General features: G+C 37.7%; 1 protein-coding gene across 1 annotated transcript in view; it reads right to left on the bottom strand.

Moving 5' to 3' along the window:
* The window catches only part of Gpr158 (G protein-coupled receptor 158), a 409,526-nt gene that overhangs the window by 28,267 nt on the left and 356,411 nt on the right, over positions 1 to 24,848 (bottom strand). The window contains 1 exon segment of the mRNA NM_001170326.1: positions 1,479 to 1,717. Within this exon segment, the coding sequence (NP_001163797.1) occupies positions 1,479 to 1,717 (239 nt within the window).

Genomic DNA, 24,848 nt, shown 5'->3' with positions numbered 1-24,848 from the left:
AGGATATCCAAAAGGAGTCCCACTGAGATTCCAGTATTGATAGTGTAGCAGAAGCCAAAGCCTCATACCAGACCAATGAGTCATTGCAATGAACATTTGCAGGCAAAGATGTGTAAAAGAAAGGGGATATTGTGGTACACACTGTGCACGTTACAGCTCCCACAGTGAGAGTCTTTTCCTCTGTTGTAGGAAGGATGCAAGGCTGAAGGGTGACCTGGGTGAGGAGAGATGAGTGGGATTGGGGTGCATGATGTGAAATTCACAAAGAACCAATAAAAGGTTTTAAAAAAATATGAGGAAATGAGTTTTCCTGCTTTGGTTACTTTGAAGAGGATCAAATAAAATGTTAAAGGCTTCTGTGAGTAAAAACTTAATATTTATATAATGTCTTCCTCCTCATAGCCATGCTAAAGCCAAGCCCAAAATTGCTTCCTATCTTTGCTGCTTGCCTTTCTCGTGAAAGATAAATTGCTCAAAATATATTATCCCCACAGCCGTGTCCACACTCACATGGCTTCTTCACCTTCATCTTTACAGTATCAGGTCTATAAATGTCCTGAAATACCTCGCCGAGGAGAACACTCATTATTGGAACTGCAGATTAGTAAGGACATAGCTCATTGCCTTCTAGGAAAAAAATATAAATTTCCAACCAAACGTTGTCAAGGAGATAGAAAATGAGAATTAAACTTGCGTTTTTACTTTTTACAAATGCTCTTAAAATAATGTTTGTTTGTTTGTTTTTGTTTGTTTGACTTACAAATGAGAACAACCACAGAATAATAACAGCTGTCTTCCATTCTTTTTCTTTTTTTTATCTTTGGAAATTTAGTTTAAAATATCTAATTACTAAAATGTCCTTTATATCTCCCTTTCTTATTTTTCAAGAATGGAGAAAGGTCAGGAAAGTAACTTGTGGTTTGGGTCGGAGTCACGGTACTGCCATCCCATTTTTCTGCCTCATAACTTTTACCACCTCCAAGTAACACAGCTTTGTCATTCGAAACCAGACTCCCAGAGACTTTTCTTTAGAGATAAGTATAGGAAAGATGAATTAATCATAAGTTTTAGACAGTCAATTCTTCACCAAGAGTGAAGTCTGATTAATATCATAAGACCTCTGCTAAGAAAGATTCCAACTTTCTTATTGTTTCCTCTCACCCAAGAACATAAATCAAGATGGTGGCTATTGTTAATCAGATGGAGACCGATTGATAATTTCTCTGTACATAGATGTTGTTCTCTGAATTTCTCTTTTCCTTTTACTTAGTTGCATTTATTTTTCAATAATGGAGCAAGCCTCTGAAAAGTAATGAGTTTTTGTTTGCATTCTTCATACCATTCTTAACATTTCCATAATGTAGCTATTACCAAAATCATGTTAAAAGTCTTTTAAACCTAAAGATCAGACTTGTTAAGGCTATTAAAATAGGATAAGATAATCATGCAAATATGCAAAGCACATGGTGGCCACATACCAACTGCTGTCATGTAATCCCAGCGGTCAATGAGGCACATATTGAAGGTGAGGTTATCAGATGTTTGCCCTTGGCCAACAAGCAAGATATCCCGCTCCAAGTTCTGGCACATAGAAGAAGTCCAGCCAACCAGAAACCAAAACACTACCAAGACTATTACTGCCAGCATCCTCATGACCCGACCGCCAGTCATATATGGGATTCTTTGTGCTGTTCTTGAAAGGAATACCTTCAAAACCCTGTGAATAAAGCAGATCAGAATGTGAAGATAAACCAACCAGTCAGAAGAAAAAAGCTTTAAAATATGGTATTCTAAATCTTAGGAAACAAGCTCAACTAAAAATCACTTTCGCAGTTTTAAGACAAGAAACCCACAAACAATATTGTTCATATTTTTTATTAAATTTAACTCTTGTTCCAATATTATTCTAAGTCAAATCTTCCCAAAGTCTGTTGTTTGTGTCTATAAAATATTGCTTCTGGTATTTTTCATTTCATATGGTTTCTTATGGTTGTTTTTATCATGTTAATGAAATAATACAGTATCATAAGAACAATAATTATAAAAGAGATATTTAAACATTAGGTCAAGTCAATAAAATAATTTTGTTAAGAAGGTTAAGATGAGGTTTTTTTAATGTGTTTTTTTTCTTAAAGCAATTTTTCTTTTCTGTAAAGATGGGAAACTACTGCATTTGATGACCTTGTTCTACCTCCAAATACGGCAGGAAGGTAAAAATCTAGTTTCACTCTACTGGCCCACCCATTCATCTATTTAATTTCTAGGATCTTCTCAGATGACTTTAAGCTTTCCATTCTTATCCTGATAATTCACCAGAGCTGTGCCCTGAGATTCAATGCCAAGCAGCAAGTCTCCAACATTCACCATGTCAGCAGTTCACTTCCATGTTTTGGTAGAACCATTTGTCATTACCCAATCCTTGGCTAGTCACTGGTATTTATGTTCCTACTGCTACGACTCCAACTGGTTTATCTGCTACATGCCATTAGCTTGCTAGATCTGCCCCAAGTAACGGCCACTGTTATCACATTATAGGAGAGAGTTAAATATTTACTAAGTTATATATGAGCATGACATACAATAAAATATGTTTTTATAAAGTCTGCTAAAATATGAATATTATCTCAGGGGAAAGTGAAGAAACTATAACACACAGAGGCAGTCAGTAAGCATAGATCCAAAACAATTTTATAATCAGGTTACTTCCAAACCTTTCTTACTCTCATTTTAGAAACCAATATTTTCAACACAGTGTAGGAGGTAAGAAATCCTAGTGAATTATGCCAGAAGAACAATAAATTGTAAACATCAGACCCATTGTCAAAGAAGAGATTTTATTTTTAAAAGACTGGTAAATGGTTATTTGTGTGTCATAATTCCAGCATTTATGCATTTCCTCTTGTCTTTACAGTAACTTTACCAACATGTGGACCAATTATGAACACCAACTGTTTTAGATTAAAAACCAAACCTGTTGTAATTAGCAAATGACTAGACTCAAAAGAATTCTATATTACAAGTGATGGTAGCTTACTGAAAATTATTTTTTCTATTTTTTTAATAAAAGAGAGCTGTGGTCACTAAATACACAGATTTGCTTCTGGCTATAGCATGGAGAATTCTAACCTGGAATGACTGCCTTCTAAAGAGGAATCCTGACTCTTTTGCTGGTCTTCCATATTTTAAAAAGGACAGATATGGTGGTTTGAATAGGTATGGTCCCCGCAGACTCATGTGGATGGATGCTTAGCCTATTGGAAGTGGCACTATTAGGAGGTATGGCCTTGTTGGAATAGGTGTGGCATTGTTGGAGGAAGTGTGTCACTGTGAAGACTGGCTTTGAGGTCTCATATGCTCAAGTTTGGCCCAGAGTGGCAGTATCCTTCTGCTGCCTGCAGATTAAGATGTAGAACTCTTTTGGCACCAATGTGAGGAGAAGCCCTTGGTCCTGCCAAGGCTGGACCCTCCAGTGTAGGGGGATGTGAGGTCAGGGAGGCAGGAAGGAGTTGGGTGGTTGGGGAGGGAGAACACCCTCATAGAAGAAGGGGGAGAGGGTGTGGGATAGGGGGTTTATGGACAGGAAACCAGGAAAGGGACTAACATTTGAAATGTAAATTTAAAAATAGCCAATTAAGAAAAAGCTCCTTCTCCAGCACCACGTCTGCCTGCACACTGTATGCTTACCACCATAATGACAATGGACTAAACCCAGCCCCAATTAAATGTTTTCCTTTGTGCTATAGTCATTGTGCCTCTTCATAGCAATAGAAACACTAAGACAGCAGAAAAGGAGAAAATGACTCCAAACTCTCTCTTCTTCTGAACATTTGAAGCTAACTTCCAAGAGAAATAGTAATGACCGTGTGTTAGGCTTCAGGCAAGGTAACGTGGGAAACAGGACAGGTCTCCTGTCTTCTGGAACTCAACTTCAGTCATGGGACAGAAGCCCCACTGGGATTTTGTATCTGTGAATATTGTGAAAACTTGGTAAAAGTACAAGATCTCTGAACTTGCAACAACTGAAAGTTAACTCATAGTCAAATGTATCTTGAGTTTGAGGTGCTTCTGGCCATGCTTGCCCATGGTGCCCTGCATCACTGAAGTAGTTTCAGAAGCAGTCTTGAACACAGAACAGCATTGCTCAGTTTGCACTGTGCATGCCTCACACCACGTGACACAGGCCAGTGCTGCCATACACAGCTGGGCTCAGAACAAACATCTGCATACTGTGAACTTCAGTGTTTTTACAGTACTTTCAAGTTTTCTTTACTTACAGAAGCAATGGCTTAAATATGGCAAACAATAACTATTCATATATTCTACAGTTATTTCTCTGTATGGATAACATTAGTAAACCTTGGTTTGTTGTCTTCGAATAATTTAAAAAGTGATTTTGAGTTGCTGACTTGGAAATTTATGCAAAAAACACAAAATGGCCTTTTCAGCTACTTAATTCATAGCTATGAAAAGTTGCATTTTTCAGCATCAACAATTATAAAATCAAGATCAACCTGGCTAAACAATGAAGATGTTCTATGTCCTGTGTTATCAAATATGTAATCATGATTTAATTCTTTACACAAGCAATATGCAAGTATATTCATTTAATTTGTATTATTATGTAACGTTTATCCTCATATTTATTTATTTTTCCTTTTTGAGACTTTCATACATCATACTGGATTTACATCCTTTACAGCCCTGTCTCTCCCCACCTTCAACCACCACATCTCCCCTATTTCCTCTCAAATTCAGGATCTCTTATTTCATTGTTAAGGCTGCACACACATACTACGGAGCCCAATTAGAACATGCCTTTAGGGCTAACCACTTGGGATAACCTATCATCTCTAGAAAAGATTGAGTCTCTCTTTCTCAGCAGCCATTGTCTAGAACTCAATGATGTGGGACCTTATGACATTTCCTCACTGATACTGGCATGTCAACTGATGTCATAATCGATTAATTATGTCAACCGGTGTCATAATGGGTTCAGGTTTTCTTTAGGCAACCACATTGCTGTGATTTCATGGGAGCATTTCTCTTTCATGTCTAGAAGACATCACCTAACAGCAGGTATCCTAGTTCCTCGGCTCTTACAATCCTTCTTCCAGAACCGTTTCTGCAATCCCCCCGCCACCTGCCAGTCTTAGGTTGTAGATGTATTAATCTTGGCTAGGCACCCATGGTTATTTATTCTTTGTAGTTTGGCCAATTGTACAGTTCAGCAATATCCTCTAGCTGCTGCAGACAGATACCTCATTAATGAGAGATGAGCGCTACACTTATCTTTGGATCCAAGGATGCATATTTAGAATGCAATCGAGACTAATAATTGTGGTTTAGGAAAGTGGCAGTTGTAGGTTCTCCTCTAAGAACCATTACCACAATAGCCACAGGTCGTGTTTCCAGTACCAGGCATGACTTTCTTCATGTTGAGCAGGACTTAACATCCAATTAAACAGCTGCTGCTAAGATTCAAGAGAATGTGTAACCATGGCATCATGAGAATCACTTGTCAGCTGCTCATTGCTGTGGAGTGTAGGTCCACAGCTGGGTGGGTCTGGGATTGCTCTACTTCCTTGGCAGGTTGCAGAGCATCTTTGGATACTGTGGATGACAGTGCTCGGGAAGGAGGTTTCCAGACCAGTTCCGGCTTCATAGTTCAAGTCCTTATCTGAAGCATGTGGTATCTTCAGAAATAAGGTTTTACTTTCAATTACTGGGCGGTAGCCAAGGGCAAAAGGAACAGAATGCATTGTTTTGGAAGTCTCTTGGACCCTGATTTTTAATCTTTAATAAACTGTAAAATTATGTCTGTACCAAATAGTTATTTTAATAAAAAATTGGGGGGCCAGGGAGATGCCTCAGCAAGCAAGGGTCCTTGCCACCATACCTGATGAGCCAAGTTCTATCCCTGGGACCTGCATGATGAAAGGAGGGAACCTGGTACCACAGATTGTCCTATGACTTCAACATACACATCATTGCATGTTGATATCCACCCAGTAGACATCCATATGCACACACCAAATAATAAGTAGGTAGGTACGTAAATTAGTCAATTAACTTTTTGTTGGGTGCTAGGGATAAAACACAGGGCCCCGTGCATGCAAGGTATCCCTATACTGCTGCCATGCCTCCATTCCCTTAAATTTAACGTCATTATGATTCCTTATAAGGAAGTTATATACCTACACACACACACACACACACACACACACACACAAACACATATATATATGTATATATATGTATATCATATACATAAGTTTGTATAAAAAATTCTTATATGGAGAGGCTGTAGATAACCAAAGTTTGACTAGCTCTCTTTTGTAAAGCTTGCAATCTAACTAAATATAAGTTTGAAATTGTTACTATTGTATGAAAATCTGAAAAAAAGTAACAAAATGAAAATCAATGGAGGGAAAAAATACATGTTACCATATAAAGCAATATGCAGTCATGTATTGTGTGTAGCTCGTAAGTCTATTAACCTAGTGAAAAACATGGTGTGGGATCCATGCCTTGCTGGGGATCCATACTTAGAAATAGCAGAAAACAACAAGATGTAAGAAAGTCCTCTAGTCCCAGGAACAATGTAGAGGAGAAGGCAGAGGCAGGGAGCTATCCTGAAAAGAGCTGATGCAACAGGTTTGTAGGAGGGGGAGTTAGAGCTAAACACCCCCTGACATTGGTGCTGGAGATCCAAATTCATGTTCTCATGTGGTATGGTATCAAGCACTCTAAATAGGGCAATCTCCACAACCCCATTCATCAGATGAACCCAGGACTCTGGCTGCTGCGGTGTTGTGTTGTGTTGTTTTGATCAGATTGAGAACTGCTGCTCTGGAGAATATTACTTGTTACCTCTGTTATTTCCATGAAGAAAATATAGAAAATATTTTTTGTGATATCAAATGTTTATACAAATTCTGAAGCTCATTAAAGTACTGTCTCTTTCAAAATACTTCTTAATCTGATCTCTTGACCCCTAGCTCCGGTGTGTGTGTGTGTGCGTGCGTGCGTGCGTGCGTGTGTGTGTGTGTGTGTGTGTGTGTGTGTGTGTGTGGTGTGCACGCACACACGCATGCACACTCTCAAGTGCAAGTATGTGTACAGGTCGGCAGTAGATGTTGGGTGTCTTTCTCTATTGATTGATTGACTGTTGTTGTTTTTGTTGTTATTTTGAGACAGAGCTCTCTCACTGAACCTAGAACAAATCAATTGGCTAGACTGACTGTCCAGAAAGCCTGCAGGATTTGCCTATCTCTGCCTTTCCACCCTACCTCTCAACATTGGAGTTACACATACATGCCTGGCTATCACATTGGTGCTGAAGGTCCAAACTCATGTCCTCATGTGGTACAGTATCAAGGACTCTACCAATAGAGCAATCTCCCCAACTCCTTTCATCAGACGAATTTTGATTTCAGAAGAAATCAATGATGTGAGTTTAGACATCTTTTAATAAAGAAATTCCATTTCTAAATGATCAGAAATGCTTGTTTTCCAAATGATCCTTGAAGGTATTTGTGATTTTGCAAATAGCCATTGTACAACCTTGTAATTCAAGATTGGTATAAATCCCATAATGTCATTTCTAGAGAGGAAAATATAAACAGCAAAACAATGCCCACAATTCCCCCAACTCTGCTTTTACAATTTTCAAATAAAAGGAACTATAACAACAAAGTCTAAACAGCTAGGACGGCTGGCCTTGTTACATGGTTTGAGATGCATTTCTACATGTGCTTTCGAACAAAGTGAGGAGAACTTATTTTATCTTTTAAACACTGAGCTCTTATTAGTTTGTATGAGTTGACTCTTAGAAATGCGTGCGCGTGTGCACACACACATACACACACACACACGCATCATTTTGAGTATAAAGGGAATACTATTTTCTTATTCTCTACATTTCTAGTGTGAGCTCACACGACTACTCTTGGGGCTTATATTTATATTAAGGTCACTGTCACGCCCTTCTAGTATCTAGCTGATACTTTTCTGTCCTTACTCAGTGGACTTTACAGCTCTTGATGTGGATAAGGCACAGGCTCCCACCCTACTTCTGTACTACAATTTTCTTTCCCTTTTGTATGTTCATTTCCAGTCTCCTCACTCACCATTCCTTTCATGGGGCAGTGTTTTTCAAGGATCCTGTAAATGTCACTCCTTAGATTCTTATTCTACACAGCAAACCTAGGCAACTGTATCTCTCCTGCTCCATTTGTAACTATCATCTACATTCTACATCTACATATTCAGCTCAAAACACTCTCTTGCACCCAAGTTCTGTGTGCTCAATGGCCTATCAAAGACATACATATTCCCAGTTTAAATCTTCCCTCACTCTTTTCTCCGATCCACTTTGCTGTGTACTACCCATCTCCGTGGATACTGTGACTGAATTATACAATGCAGAAACCTTGGGATGAACTTGGTGTTTTCATTTTCATCCACACTCCAGCAATCAAATGAATCATCAAGGACTTAATTTCTGTCTCCAGTGTCTTTCAATTCCTCCTGTTTTTCTCCATCTTCACTGCCACTGTATAGTTGTTGCCCTTAAATTTGCCCCACAGTAACATCCTAACTTTTCTCCTTCCTGGTCTTGGCCATCTATAATCCATGGCACACCCTGGAGGTGCATGATCGTTTATATTTTCCTTCTGCTCAAGTTCTCCTACTTAAAGTCCTTTCATGGCTCCTTACCCAAATCCTAGCTCCTCTCTCTTGTGAGCCCTCTGAACAGTGACTCCTCCTCACCAAGCAGCCATCTCTCCATTTTGTCCTTCCTAAGGCCTTCAGCTCTGTCTGGATGACACACAGGGGTCATCTATCTCAGCCATTATTTTCAACAGGCTTTAGAAGGATGCAGGTGATTTTCCAAATAGATTTCTTAGGCTTGCAAAATAGATCTTCACTTTTTATTATGATATGGGCAGAATGTAATTCCTCCAGTAAAAGTGGGTTTCAATTATTACAACATTTGCATTTCTTTGTGATTTTGCAACATCTCTAGCATTTATGAAAAAGGGGTGAAACCTATTCCTGAAGCCACCCATATAGCCAGAGTAACCCATCACTATGAAGGTCTGCCTTCGACTCTAATTTCTATTAGTCACCTGGGAAACGAAGCATGTAAAAGGGTTGTGGGTCCTGCTGTCATTCTGCTTCAGTGGTGATGAGTCCCCATGTTCATTTCATTTCCATCCATTTTTCAAAACCTCATTTTCAGAACCAAATGCTACCAATTTGGTCACTGAATTGATAAGAATTATAAAGGAGCAAAGGGACTGGCATGATCTGAATGAAAATAAATATTATTCCTGCCAAACACACAACTTCCCAAGACTGCTATGAGCACATTCAGTTATTCCTACAATAAGAAAGAAAGTCACAGCTGCATATCTCACATGCTTTGTCAGTGTCCTGATGAGTTTGATCATATCCTTCTTCCTTTCTTCTCATCTTACCTCAGCCAGGTAGGGCAAGGAGGAATAGTGACCAAAGGAAAAGGAGTGAAAGGAAAAGAGACGCAAAGCTATCGTGTATCATCCTGGATGGTTGGAACCTAAGGAACTTGGAGAACTATCAGTTTTGATCCTAGTCATGTATAGAAGAGATGTGGAGGCCCAGTGAGGGGAGTCATTTATCCAGATTAACAACTAGCAAGTAGTATAATCTTGGCAAATATTATCTCTCTGATTAGTAGTCTTTAGTACTTCACCAAAGGGAAATTGGTAGCCTGTTCAGAACTATATTGATTTTATAAAGCACACCATGGCTCCACCTCCCCAAACATGACTTGTCTTCCCAATTTCTCTGTGTGCTTTTTTCTCTAATATAGATACCCATAGTTTGAAAAACATCCTATCTACTGTTGATTGAATTCTTCATTATCCTTGTACATTTAGTACAAGAATAAAATACTATCTAGTCTGGGGAGCAGAGAGAGAAAGAGAAATGAAAGGGTATTAGAACTTCAGAGACCTACAGGATATAATCAAACACATAAATATAAATGTAACAGGAGCCTACGAAAAAATAGGGAATGGGAAAGGAGCCAGAGAAATATCTGAAGAAATAATGAATGGCATAGCCCAAATATGAGAGTAAACATGAATCTATAAATTAAATGAGAATCTATACATTAAATGAGTTTCTGAAACCCCAGGTGGGTGAATTAGAGATAATTACATTATGACACATCATCACATTGTTATCCAATGGTTAAGAGTTGGAGGGTTGGGGATTTAGCTCAGTGGTAGAGAGCTTGCCTAGCAAGCGCAAGGCCCTTCAGTCCCCAGCTCCGGAAAAAAAAAGAGGAAAAAAAAGAGTTGGAGACAGAGAAATAAACTTGAAACTTTAAGAGAAGAGAAGCTCACCATGTACAATGGGTTCTCATTGTGATAAAAAGCAGATTTCTTATGAGAACATGAAGAATAAGGGCACAGGAGGATGACATATTCAATTGTTTAAAGAGAAAAGGAGGGACGATAGGAACACTTTGCTAACCACGATCCCATGTGTGGTAAAGTTCCCCTTTAGAAATGAAGGTGAAATTAGAATAGATAAATAAAAAAAAATTAGTTTCTGCTTGAACATACCCTCTGTGAGATGTTAAAGGCAGACCTTCACATGGGAACAAAAGGACATAATGCAGAAACTCAGAAGCATGTGGAAAACTGATACTTCTGCTAAAAGTAACCAAGTCAATAAATACACACAGTATCGGTGCACTTTGGCTTGCAACTCTTTTCACTTGTGTGATATCCAGCACTGCAGAGAGCAAGTATAATTCTGCAGTGATGGCACGTAATGCTTAGAGATATAGTTTTCATCATGAACAATGTCAAAGATGGTAACAACATACATGAGCAAAGTTCTTTATATTATCCAAGTAAGATTGGAATCATGACACAGTGCAAAATGTTTATTTCTTACAAATGTAAGAAATAGTAGGTAGTAGTAGAAGAAGAAAGGACAAAAATGAAATTGAATATAAAAACAAACTGCCAAGGGAAGAAGTATTACTTTATATGTTGGTACACTAAATGTAAATAGACTAAACTCTTAAAGCAAATGTGTCAATAGTAAAATGAAGTTTTTACAATGATCCCGAATGTTGTCTGTAAGCGATTCAATTTTGATCCAAAGAAACAAAAGGTTGAAATGTAAAATTTAAAAATGATCATGTATACAAATAGTAGACAATCAAGAGTGAGGCCAGCTAAAACAGTATTAGATCAAATACACTTAAGGCAGTATTTGTTAAGAGACAAAGACTGCCATTAGACTACTGTAAAACTGTTAATCCACCAGGATAAATGAGGATAGATGTGTATGGGCCCTCAGTAGAAAGTGTTTGCTGCAGAAGCATGAAGATCTGATTTTGGATCCTTGTAGTTGTATAGAAGCCAGTGTGATAGCTGCACATGTAACACCACTGCTTAGGAGACAGAGTCAGGAGAATCCTACAGCTCTCAGGACAGCCAGCAAGTCCAGCTGAAACGGTGATGCTCAGTGAGGGATCTTATTCCCAAAAGGTAAGGGGAAGAAGCAACTGAAGGCAGCCTAAGGTCGACCTCTGACTTCCTCATGCACTTGTATGGTAAGTACATCTGCACTTATAAGGCGTGCACATCACACACACACACACACACACACACACACATCAATCAATCAATCAATCAATAGATATATGCATATGCATCAAATAGCAGAGCCTCATATTAAATGAAGCAAATTCTAAGAGAATTGAAGGGTAAAATAATTTAATAAAATGTACTTTCTATGCAGACATTAATAAGAAAAGGGACTATGAGCAACATTATAAACCAACTCAGTATATCTGACCCTTAGCTATATGCCCCAGAATTCTTACGAATGCAGACCAACACAATATCATAGCCTAATTTAAGTTTCCAAAGGCTAGTCATGCCTGGTAGGCATGCATAGAATATTCAGCACATCAGAATACTCCCAAGAGCATATGAATGATGACCCCAGACTGTTGTGGTGCACTGTGTGAAGGCTGTCTTTGTATTATTCAATCATTAATTTCTGTACCAGTAGAGAGCTGACCATCAACCAGATTTTGGTAAACATATACCTTCCTCATTCACTGATTGGCTTAAGAAAGAGCTGACAGGAAACAGCTAGGCAGCATAGGGAAAAGTAGGACTTCTGGGCTGAGAGAGGGTCTGAGGGAGAATAATCTGTGGCAGGAAGATTTGCCAGCATGATATGGAAGAAGTTGGATATGCTGAGAGGCAGGGAGGGAAGGAACGGAGCCACATTGTAGTTGTGGACTAGAATACATGACTATATTATGTTAGACCAGCTAGCTGAGAGGTAGCCTAAGCTAAGACCTGAGCTCTAATAAAAATTAATATGTCTCTATGCCATTATTCTGTAGCTGGTGGGAACAAGAAAGTCCAGCAGTATAGGATGGACCAAACAAATCCCAGCAGAGTTAACCCCACTGAAACCATACAAAATACCATCTCAAGGCACAGTGGATTGGATTAGAAATGAATAAAGAAAATAGATCTGTAAAATCTGTGCAAATTGAAGAAAACCACTCTTAGCCAATGGGTTAAGGAAGAAATAGCAAGGACACTGTCTCAGGATTTTACTGCTGTGAACAGACACCATGATCAATGTAAGTTTTATAAAGGACACCATTTAATTGGGGCTAGCTTACAGGTTCAGAAGTTCAGTCCATTATCATCAAGGCAGGAGCATGGCAGCATCCAGGCAGGCATAGTGCAGGAGAAGGTGAGTTCTACATTTTCACCAGAAGGAAGCCAGGAACAGACTGAGCATCCTTAGGCAGCTAGGAGGAGGGTCTCCAAGCCCACCCCACAGTGACATACTTCCTCCAACAAGGCCAAACCTTCTAATAGTGCCATTCCCTGGGCCAAGCATATGCAAACCATCACAGACACTAAGAAAATGTTTTGTGATGAGTGAACAGAAACAACACATCAGACCTTGCGAGTTACAGCAAATGTGAGGACTGTGGGGATTTATAACTGTAAATGATGATTGTATAATACAAAAGAAAAAAATATAAACTTCAACTATAAAGAAGCAAAGACCAAACCAATTCCAAAGCAGTTGAAGGAAAAGCAATAACCAGAAGGGAAACAACAAAAAAAGAGAACATAAACCAGCAGAGACACTCAATAAACAGAGACACTCAATAAGCAGAGACACTCAATAAAACGAGACACTCAATAAACAGACACTCAATGAACAGAGACACTCAATAAACTGAAGTGTTTACTTTTTAAATCAACAAAATTGACAAACCTTTAATTATACCAAAACAAACAGAAAACAAGTCCACTTAGTCTCAGATTGTAGATGAAAGTGGATACACCATAAGTTAGTTATTTAGCAATGATTAATTGGCAAAAATACTCTAAAATGTTATTTGGTTGTTTATAAATTTTAATGTTTTACCACTTAATATGTTGTGGTATTGTACTGCATGATTTACACAAACTATAAAAAGAAATTTATTACACATGGTTGCTTAATAGAACCATTTGAGTGACTGTGGGGAGCAGGTGTGGCGGCAGGCCCAAGATGGCGCCCGGAACTCCAGCTAAGTCTCATTACTAGCAACTGACTTCCTCACACACCTGAAACTAGCCACGTCCATTGTGAGAGCTGCGCAGGTGCACCATGATGCAAGATCAGGCCATGTGACGTGGACCTATGAACTGAGATTACGTAGTCTGGACTGAGGAGGTGGAGTTGAGGGAGGATATAAGGGAGTGTGCTCAGGGGCAGAGAGAGAGAGAGGGAGAGAGAGAGAGAGAGAGAGAGAGAGAGAGAGAGAGAGAGAGGAAGAGGAAGAGGAAGAGGAAGAGAGGAAGAGGAAGAGAAGAGAAGAAGAAAAGAAAAGAAAGATTCCTGTTTGCATGTTGTAAGGTTCCTGAATAAACCACTTTGAAAAGAACGTCGTGGTGTCACTCCTTTCTGCAGAACAGAGACAGAAGCGACAAGTGACCAGTTCTACTATAATCTCAAAAGGGAAGCATCCCACTGCATGGTTTTGTAGACAGCATCAAGAGGGGAAAATTCAGTAGAGTTTATCTAAGCAAGAACGATATCAAAAAATTATAAGCTGGACTACAAATGCAAAAATGTTCCAGAGAAGTCTTACAAGAAAAGTGATCAGCATTATTCTCAGAAAGACAAAAATGAGACAGAAGGAAAAATAAGAATAAAAAACCTGCTTAATTGGCTAAAGCCTAGTCAAGCAGTCAGTCAATTAAGTACACCTTAATGGGTGTTTACAGCCTGCTTAGCTAATTACCTGTGGGGTCTTCTGCAGCTTGTTGAAGCTGGTAACTGAGTACCAGCTACATTGGTTTAGTGTTAGTCCCAGTGGAGGTGCTCTGCCTCGTAGTGTCTCAGAATGGTATTTAACAAGAGAAAGTGTTTGAGCAGTCATTATTTAAATGGATCTATTCTTGTAACTCCAGACTTAGTTTAACAATCTACCTTCACCTCCTCTCACATATCATAAGGCAAAGAATTTTCAATCTTTTCAATCTAGGCTACCCAGATGAAAATGTGAAAGAAAATAACAGCAAGAATTTACTTTTCTTTCTAAAGACAATTTTGATCTAGTGTAGTAGACCTAATGGTTTGCTTTTTCAGCCTCTAACAGAACTTACAGAAAAGGAGGCTATCAGCCTACTAAGGAACAACAGAGAGATGACACAATTCTTTGTGAGAACAAGGCTGTTATTTAACAGGTGTGCCAGCAAAGAGCGTTTCCATTCTAACACTTACTTATGTGTTATGAGTCTCATTGAAGTTTTAACAAGCACTATGTTTTTAATTCGAAATTAACCTTTGCACTTATCTTAGTTTTAATCCTCAGTAAAATACACAGGGTACATGAACTAGCAGAAAGAGCACACAATCACAGAATAGGGGAGCACTCATGGCATGAGTATGTAACTGCCGGGATTAATAAAAGCTTGCAGCTGATCAGGGGTTATTGATGTTGACACAGAAGATCTTTCATCGGTAGCAAATGAAACTTTTAGAAATTAGTTATAAAGTGCCACTATGGCTGCTCTTTGGATGTTGACTTGTTCAAACATTCTGATGTTGCTTGATTTACAGTTCTGTGTAGCAAACTCTCTGTAACAAATACTTGTCTATTGACATGCAAGTTGATTCCTCTATAGAAGATATAGTACATGATAAAGCTAGTCATGTAGAAACATTACCAGAGCTTGGGTGAATTTTATCCCCTAGGCATTCACATTATATAAGATTATTTAATGTCTCTCTTGCTTTCTTCATTTGTAAATATTATGAACATTTCCATAAAATATTCTGTATTTGTAGATGGCATGATCATTGGTAGCACACACTGCTCAATCCAACTATTTCTATAATTGATATTTTAATGACTCTACTTTTGAAAACTAATGTTCCAAACACTGGCCCTCCAAGACCCCTACTCACAGAGTCTGCACTACCAGCCCCCTGCCCTTCTACTCTGAGAGGGTGTCCCCAGTAGGTATTCCCCCAACCTTGGCACACTTAGTGACAATTCTTATGGCTAAACCTTTGGGTATACCTTTAATTCTGAGTTTAGATTTTAGACATACATTTAATTTGGTATTATATTTTGGACATACCTATAACACTGATTTTAGATTTCAGCAAGTAAAATCACTTAGTTTTTGTCTATTTATTTTTACTACATATGACAAAATATATGTAGTTTGTCCTTGCTCTTTAGCATTTCCTTTAGTGTGGTCACAAGTGTCTTGTCTGAGTGGGCACCTGCTTTCCTGGCAATTATATGTTTTAGCAAAACTCTTTTCAGTTAAAAACCAGTACACTAGAATATATTTTCTCAGCTTTAATTATTGCTTTTTTGAACATTTTCCATGAATAAAGGTCAGTTGTATATTAACTTTGGATAAGTGTATGTATGTTTGATTCTCGTCTTAAAAATTAGGTTGCTCTTTGTAAATCCTTTTCTTTTCTGGATTGCGGGTGTTTATAAGAACATTATTCCAAATATTTTCTCTCATTCTTAGTTGCCCTTTTTACTTTGCTTATAATGTCCTCTGATACACAAAAACAGTGGGTGTGATGGACGTTTTCTGGTGCATGCACACATGCACATATCCACAGATGCCAGAGATTTACAGTGGACTGTCTTCTTCAATTGCTTGAACTTTACTTGCTGAGAAAGATTGCCTTTTCATAATATCCTTGCATGAAAGAATAGGGAAAGGTTTACTTTCTCAGTACCTACTTTGAAAAAACAGTTATCTAATAAAAAGATACCACTTTTTATTCTTCCACAGGGAATGCATTTTCACAGGGAATGTTAAATAGTCAAACTTTATGTCAATATTTTGTGCAGCAATCATTAGAAACAATTCATAAGTAATTTCTTCAATCTCTCATTTATCATTATATGGATAACATTTTGTTAGCTTATTATGGCAAAAGATGTTTTAGACAATATATTTGAAATAATACAAAGAATTCTGCCATGCTAGCATTTACAGATTATTTCAGAAAAAATGCAAAGAGGAGATTCACTTAAGTTACTTGGGTTATAAAATCAGTCGATAAAAAATTCAACCTCAAAAGGTACAGATCCGTAAGGACCAACTGCAAACTCAATGATTGTCAAAAAACTAATGGGAGATATTAACTGGCTGAGGCCTACAATTGGATTAAGTATATACAAGTTAAGTAATTTGTTTCAAACATTACAAAGAGATTAAATTTATACACCTCAAAATGTTTAACAGTTGAAGCAGAGAAAGAGTTAACTATTATAAAACGAAAACTCCAAGATCCATGTGTGGATCAAATTGATCCCAAACTTGATTGTACTTTGGTCATTTTTGCCTTCAGTGCATTCTCCTACTGGGTTCATTATACAAAGGGAAAATAATATTATGGAATGGATTTTCTCAGCTCATAAAGTAAATAATTGAAGACATATATAGAAAATATTTCTGAATTAATTGTAAAAGATAGAATAAGTTTATGTCAATTGTCAGAAGCAGATCCAGCCAAAATTGTAGTACCTGTTACAAATTCTGAGAGTATATTCTTATAAGTGATCAACGAAGATTTGCAAAGAGCTTGCAATAACTACTTGAGTGAAATTAATAACAAATATTTGTAAAGCAAGCATATACAGTTTATAAAAAGAACTAATTGGATTTTTTCATGTATTGTAAAGAGAACACCAATTCCAGAGGCACCAACATTTTACAGTCAAGATGGGGATGTCTTGTTATAAGTCAGGTAAAATAAACAATGTGATCAAAAGTCCATATACATTGGTTCAAAAATCAGAATTGTATGCTATCCTTGTATGGTATTATTAGATTATCCTAAATCTCTTAACAAAATTACTGATTCTTCATATGAAGAAAGTTGTTTTGTATATAAAGACTGCTGAATTTGTACTTGATAACTCAGAATTAACTTTGTTATTCATACAATTGCAACAAACTATCAGAAGTAGAAACTATCTATTATATATTACTCATATTTGGTCTCCTACAGTATGCCAGGTCCATTAACTCAATAAAATGATGAAATTGAACAATTACTAAGAGGAAATGTGTTAGAAGCTTCAAATTTTCTTGAGAAGTAACTTATTAATGGGAAAGGTTTAAATTTTTTATAACTTGGCACCAAGCCAAAGAGATAATAATAATTTTTAAATATCCTATGTGTTCTCTATACAATCAAGCTCCCTACTCTGCTGGTAATAATCTTAGGGGTACCAAAAAGAACCAACATCTGGCAGAAGGATATTTTCATTTTGCAAAATTAAAAAAAAACCGAATATACACCATACCATTAAAATATACTCGGTGTTTTAATAGGTAACTGTTTTAAGTTCTGAAAAGGCTGATTGTGTAATTACATACTTACTGGATATAATGGCAATTTGGGGGATACCTGAACAAGTTAAAACCAACAATGCTCCTGCATATGTATCCAATAAGATTAAGCAAATCTTTTCATAGTACAACATAAAGCATGCTAATTGTATACCACATAATCCCACAGGGCAAACAGTTATAAAAAGAGCCAATCATACCTTAAAAGAGATACTCATTAAACAGTAACAACAACAAAAACCAACAATAATGAAAACAATAAAACCCCCAGGGACAGACTACATAATGCTTTGCTAACTCTAAATTTTATTAATGTTGATGAAAAAGGAATATCAGCAGCTGAAAGACATTGGATAATCAAAAAACTGAGGAACTAGGGCTGACCAATATGCTATAATTAGGTGTTGACATTAGAATGAAATCCTGCAATAGTTTTAAGACAGGGATGTGGTTATGCTCATATATCTACAGAGAATGAAAAACAAATGGTTACCAACAAAATTTATAAAAATTAGATGTGACCAGGAAAAACCTCTTATCAGTTGACACATGAATGTCTTCACAAAACAAATAGCCCAAGTGATTCACTCCCAAAGACTGCCTCAGTTACTGACTTCTCTAAAATATGCAATCAAATCAATTTTAAAAGGCTAGTTCAACTGATCGGACACAGACTGGACAACACAGACACTGGACAGACAACAGAGACACTAGATAGACACAGAGACTGGGCAGCAAGTGCTACAGTTAGCTTTATTTCCCAAAATAAATTTCCCAAATTTGGGGCAATTCTTTGCCCCAGTTAAGCAAGAATCAATTATAATACCATCAATCCAGTTATTCAAGTTAGGATGGATGATTTTGGTCATTTGAAATATTATGGTTGTTATCATGTAGGATGGTAAGTTGTAATTGGTTATCATCAGGGCTTGATAGAATGTTAAAACTATTTTGTTTATTATTTAGTGATAGAAATTTAATGTTGTTTTATTTAATTGTAGTATATTGATAAGAACTTAAGGTTGTTTTGTTCAAATATTTGTTTCAATAAATATTTTGCTTGAATATTGATAGAAAGTCAGACTATACTCTACATAAGCCACTTGTTAAAAATGTGATAGAAAGTTCTAGTTTTATGGTTCTTGCAAGTATTTCTATTATGTATAGATTGTTAATATTAGATAAAAAGACTTTTTTAAACAAAAAGGAGGATGTGAAGTGGGAATTTCTGGTTTCATTGAAGACTCAATTGTGTCATGTGATGTTTTTTATCTAAATGGTCTTATAAGATGTTTCGCTGAAACAGACACATGAGAGGATGTTTTGTTGAAGCAGACGTGTTTTTCTGAAAGCTGCTTGGTGAGAGGGCATGTGATGTTTTGCTGGAACAGACATTTGAGAGGACACATAATGTTTGGAAGGAGTATAAGTATAACCCAATAGATAGTTGATGATGCCATTGAATTGGTTTGCCTTGCAATTCTTTGCTTGTCTTCATTAGGCGTTGCTGATGCTGGTCTTTGCGGACAATGCTTTTGCATTGGTTCACTTTGCTTTCTTGGCTGACCTTCACTTGTCATGACTTCATAGAGAGAAATACACCAAACAACTTCTGGGAGTTATCTGGCTGCTTCTTGCCACTTCTGCAGACTCATGCCAATTAACAGAGCCTTGCAGTTTCTTCTGGATTGACCCACTGCTACTGATTCCCGTTTGGTGTTTGCTGAGTGGACTGAACTGCTGCTGTCGATTAGTGTGGACTGGACTGCTGATAATGGACATTGGAGCCGACCAAAAGAATTATTTCTAAACAGCTCCACAACCTCCATTTCCTACTAACTTTTCTTTTCCCATACCTCTGGTGGATGGTAAGCTAAAACGGTGGTTGACGTGTTAAAGAACCATAGGTAAAGCAGGTTTTGAAAAATCCAAGCCTACAGAGATGCATATGGCCATTCCTGTCTTTTTATATGGATGCTAGAGATACAAACTCAGGTCGTTGTTTGTGTAGCAAGCACTTTACCTACAAAGCCATCTGCCTTGCTTCCCAAAATCCACAAATTTGAAGCTCAATGTTGTTGTTATTGCTTTTGTTTTTGCTACCAACCCAACAATAAGAATAACTATGCCCATCTGTCCTTCTAAGAGTCATGAAATTTACTTCTTACATTTTGGTATTTGACTCATATGGAATTAATTCTTGCATTGGTGTCAGGTAGAGATATAACTTCATTCATAACTGAGTCAGGTAGGGGTTATCCTTCTGACATACATAAATATTAATTTTCCAGAACATTATTATAAAGACTGTCTTTCTCTATTTTATTATCTTTCCTCATTCATAAAATATTAGTTAATAATTAAATCATGAGTTTAGCTTCTATCTCTCACTTCTATTTCATTGATCTATGTTTTCATATTTATATACTGCATTCCCTCATTGCTATTGACATAGAGTAAATTCTTTAAGATTTTTTTTGTTGTTAAAAAATGTGTATGGGTGTTTTGCCTGGAGATGTGTCTGTATGTCATGTGTGTACAGTGCCCAAGAAGAGCAGAAGTGACCATCAGACAGCTGATCCCTGGGATGGAAGTTAGAGTTGATTGAGAACTGCCATGTGGGTGCTGGGATCTGAGGCCAGGTCTTCCGGGAAAAGTGGCCATCATTCTAAATCTGTGAACCTCTCTCTCCAGCTCCTTTTGGAAGAGCTTTGACACTCACAAAAAAAATTTACTCCTCCAATTTTGTTATTTTACAGGGTTGATTTGTCTATTTGGTGCATTTTGTAATTTCTATAGGGAGTTTAGGATCAGTTTGTTAAATTCTTTTTAAACAAAATATGAGGCCTGGGACAGTTGATGGAGGTTTGACTTAGTGAAGGATGTATTGCCATCTTCACATTTCTAAGCCTTCGAAACAACTAATATGGACATCTCTCTATTTATTTGGATCTTAGTTTCTTACAATGGTGCATTATAGTCTCCATACACCTACCTTGCAGTTACTCAAATTTATTTTCCCCAACTTACATACTTTAACATGAATTCTCTTCTTGCTTTGAGGCTTTGTTTGTTTATTGCTCATGTGTAGAAATAGTATTGATTTTGCATATTGAACTTGCCTCCTGTAACATTGGAGACTTGTTTAGTAGTTCTAAGAGCCTCTCTCAGCAGACTTTAAGGTGTTTTCTTACAAAGAACTATGCCATCTGAAACAGATATAGTTTTACTTCTTCCTTTGTGAAACTAATATTTCTTTCTGCAGCCTATGTGTCCAGGTAAGGTCTTTCAAAAAAACATTGAATAGAAGCAGAAAACGCCTCTATCTTTTTCTTGCTCCTGGACTTAAGAAGTAACTGTTCAGCCTTTCACTGTTAAGCATAGTATCAGCTGTAAGTTTTTGCAGATGACATTATCTCTCTGTGAATTTTCATAATGTTCCTACTTTGTTCAATAGTTTTATCATGATGGTATGCTAGATTTCATCAAAATAGATTTTTTCCATTCGTTGAGATGAACATGTTTTGTCCTATATTACATGAATGCATTAACTCTAGTTGAGGTCTTTATATATTGACAGACTCTTGAATTCCTTGCTGGGCTAGATTCTGAGTCATGGCCTGTAATCTTTCTTTTAAAATAGGAGTTCTGTTGAAAATATTTTGTTAAGGTTTTCTTTTTTCTGTCTTATTAAGGGATTTTGGTTGGTGTTCTTCTTTTCTCATGATATTGTTATGATTTTGTAATTAAAGTTATACTAGTAGCCTCAGCGTGAATATTGGATAGAAATATTGCCTAGTCTTCTATTTTTAGAGTGATCTGTGAAGAACTAGTGTCAGACTTGTGATATAATTTATTATCAAAACTATAGAGTCTTTGAATTTTTCTCCAGGAAACTCTTTTGACCATTAATAAAATGTATTTTCTTATTACAGACCTGCAGAAGCTTCCTGCTTTCTCTCTAGTCACTATCAGTTTGTGCCTTTCCAGGAGGTGTCCAGGATAGTGATACTCAGGGTTGAGTTTTCTGTGAGTAGAGTTCTATCGCTTTGGTTTGACATGTGCTAGTCGTGTGTGGCAGGCAGCTGGAAGACAGGTGAGCCACTGATGCAGCAAAATGATCACAGGTGTACCTACTCACGTGAGTGCCAAGGCTCTAGCTCTGAGTTTAGGTGACAGAAAAGGTGACAACGGTGTGCAGAGACGGAGGCAGATACCATGCAGGAGCGTGGCTTCACCTACACACTTTCAAGAAAACCTGGCTTCTCCTATTTTTGCTGCATGGAATAAACTGATCTTGCTTCACACTCACATCATATTTACTTTACATAAAGGAGAGACAGACAGAGAGAGACAGAGAGACAGAGAGACAGAGAGAGACAGAGAGATCTACTTGAGGACATATAATATATGGACATATGAATGTGAACAAGGAACATTAGGGTAATAATAGTGTTTGAAAGCTATGGTATGAGCATAGCAATTCTAAATTACTAGTGTGGTTTACTTGTTGTTTTAAAAGCTATTAGAACACAAATATAAATACTGATATGCAGCAAGTTGAAAGCAGATAATGAAAACTCATTTTAAATAAGGTGCAGGGTCATTAAACTATATTCAGTATAAGTCTCCGCTGAGACTTAGACATAAAATATTAGTGCTATCATTAGATATCACAGCATATGTAAAAGCTTTTTAAAGGAACTCAAAACTGTAAGGATGTGAGTGCAAGTTTTATAAAGCACATTTCAATGCTACATGTCACCGAGCAGAGCAAGTGGAACATCTGAACCAGACGGCATGAGTAAAGCTTGAAGTCTCATTGGCTTTCACTGTAACCTGCCATCCTGTCTTAGTCGCACCTAACAGCATATCTGAAAGGAAGAAAAATCAAGACTAATTCCATTTTCTTTTCAGTTTTTATTCAAAAGTTACTTGCAGATGCTCAGGATTCTGAGTATGTACTCTAGTCAATGGAAGGCACCTTTTGTCAATAAGCAGGCACTGCCCAAGTCTCGTACTTCATAAGTGAAGAAACAGGTGAAGATATTAATTTATAAATAGGGCACTTAAAGATGACACTCCTTAAATTTCTACAAATGATTTGTATGCATCAACACAACGAGCAGGCTTAGCAATTCTGCTGGGATCTTCAGTGTGTCTAAGCAGTACCTGGAGGAGGCCGAGTGGAAGGAATGAGCAGAGATGAATATCTTCTACTTTATTGGGCATTTTAGAATTATGGAGCAGCTCTATGAAGCTTAGGGGGCTTGTTAACCTGTCCCCTCGGGAGCCATTCATAACACTTCACTGTGTGCAAGATTATAACCTATGTGGTTTCAAGGGAATCTCAGACAGACTGTAAATAATGCCAAGAAAGGGGAGAAGAGAGCAGAGGTGAGAGAGAAGGAATAACCTGTTCAGCTCGAAGGTTCACAAAGGTCTTCCCCTTCTGTTAGGTGATTTTGAGTCTATGGTGTGTTGGCCAAAACACAGGGTGTGCAGAGCTCTCGTATACAGCCACACACAGTTTCTGAGGGGTTGCTTGGATCTGAGTAGCCTGTGCCCTAGCATGGGTTCCTGGTGTGTGCCACGCCAATGCTTTCAACTAATGAACTTATAAAGTAAACTTCTATTGGTTAAGAGCCAGCTGTGAACCCTTCCTGACTCATTAAGTGCTGTCTAAAATTTAAGTTCCTCCAGTGACTAGGTCAAAAGCAGTGGTTTTCCCAACCTATGGGTCAGGATCCCTTTGGATGTCCAAAGACCCTTTCACAAAGGCCTAAGTTCATTGGAAAGCACGGATGTTTGTAACTTTAATTTTTCAAAGCCTATTTCTAGTGATACTTTTTAAAAATGTTTTAACCTCCTTCTAGCCCACCAGCCATCAGAGGTAGTAGAAAAGAAAAGACACGGGAGAACTGGAGCTGTTTAGAAATGGTTCTTTGGAGTGAATCCTATCTGTGTTGTCAGGAAATTACCAGTTCAGTTCACAGGTCAGAAGTGGCAGCTCGATCCACTCCCAGACACTTCATGGATACACCAGCAGTCCAGTTCAGTAGTGATGGTTTAACAGCAGCGGTGGTATGGCCTAGCAGAGACAGTCAGGCCTCAGCTTACTCAACATGAGTAAGCAGGAGAGATTTGAACCAACAGGGATACCAGGAGCAGTCTCAGCCATGCCTCTCTCAACAGTGAAGATTATCGAAGACACGGGACCAACAAACATTGTACAGTTAGCTCCACATGCAGTTATACTCCTTCCAATTATGTGTTCTCCACAGTCCTGTCTCACCACTTGTCTTGTCTTAGCATGTGAGTCTATCTCAGCTGACATCACTCTGCCATTCAAAAGATTACATGGAAGCAGGAAGACGCTTCAGCATACTACCAGAAGTCTTTGTTGCATTTCTCTCTATGGAGTCCCGACAAAAGGAGATCAACTATACAATGTAAGATGGACAAATACATGTGTGCCATTATTGAAGAATCCTTTATCACATGTCCTTTCCCTTGTGGTTGCTTTAGCATAACGTCCTTTCACTGTGTATGCTTCAGTGAAACACTCCTTCACATGTTTGCCCCAGCAATACACCATCTGACACAATTGACTTTCCGAAGAACCCTTAAGTTTCCACTTCAGATGTTTACATTATGATTCATAACCATAGCAAAATTACAGTTATGGAGTTACACCAAAAATCATTTTATAGTTAAAGAGTCATCACAATATAAGGAATGAAATTAAAGGGTTGCAACATTAGGAATGTTGAGAACCACTAGCCTAGAGAAACCCAGGCTGTCAGATAATGAGCTATGAAACAGAAAAAGACAGACTAAAGTCCTTTAAAATCTATTTTCCCAATTTTCTAAGAAGTTGGTTTTATACTGCCATTGCCCTCTGTTTTCCTT

This window comes from Rattus norvegicus, chromosome 17 (assembly GCF_021556685.1).
Source record: "Rattus norvegicus strain SHRSP/BbbUtx chromosome 17, alternate assembly SHRSP_T2T, whole genome shotgun sequence".
NCBI classification, from domain to species: Eukaryota; Metazoa; Chordata; class Mammalia; order Rodentia; family Muridae; genus Rattus; species Rattus norvegicus.
The sequence above is the reverse complement of the archived record's forward strand: the minus strand, read 5'-3'. Positions and strand labels throughout refer to the sequence as shown.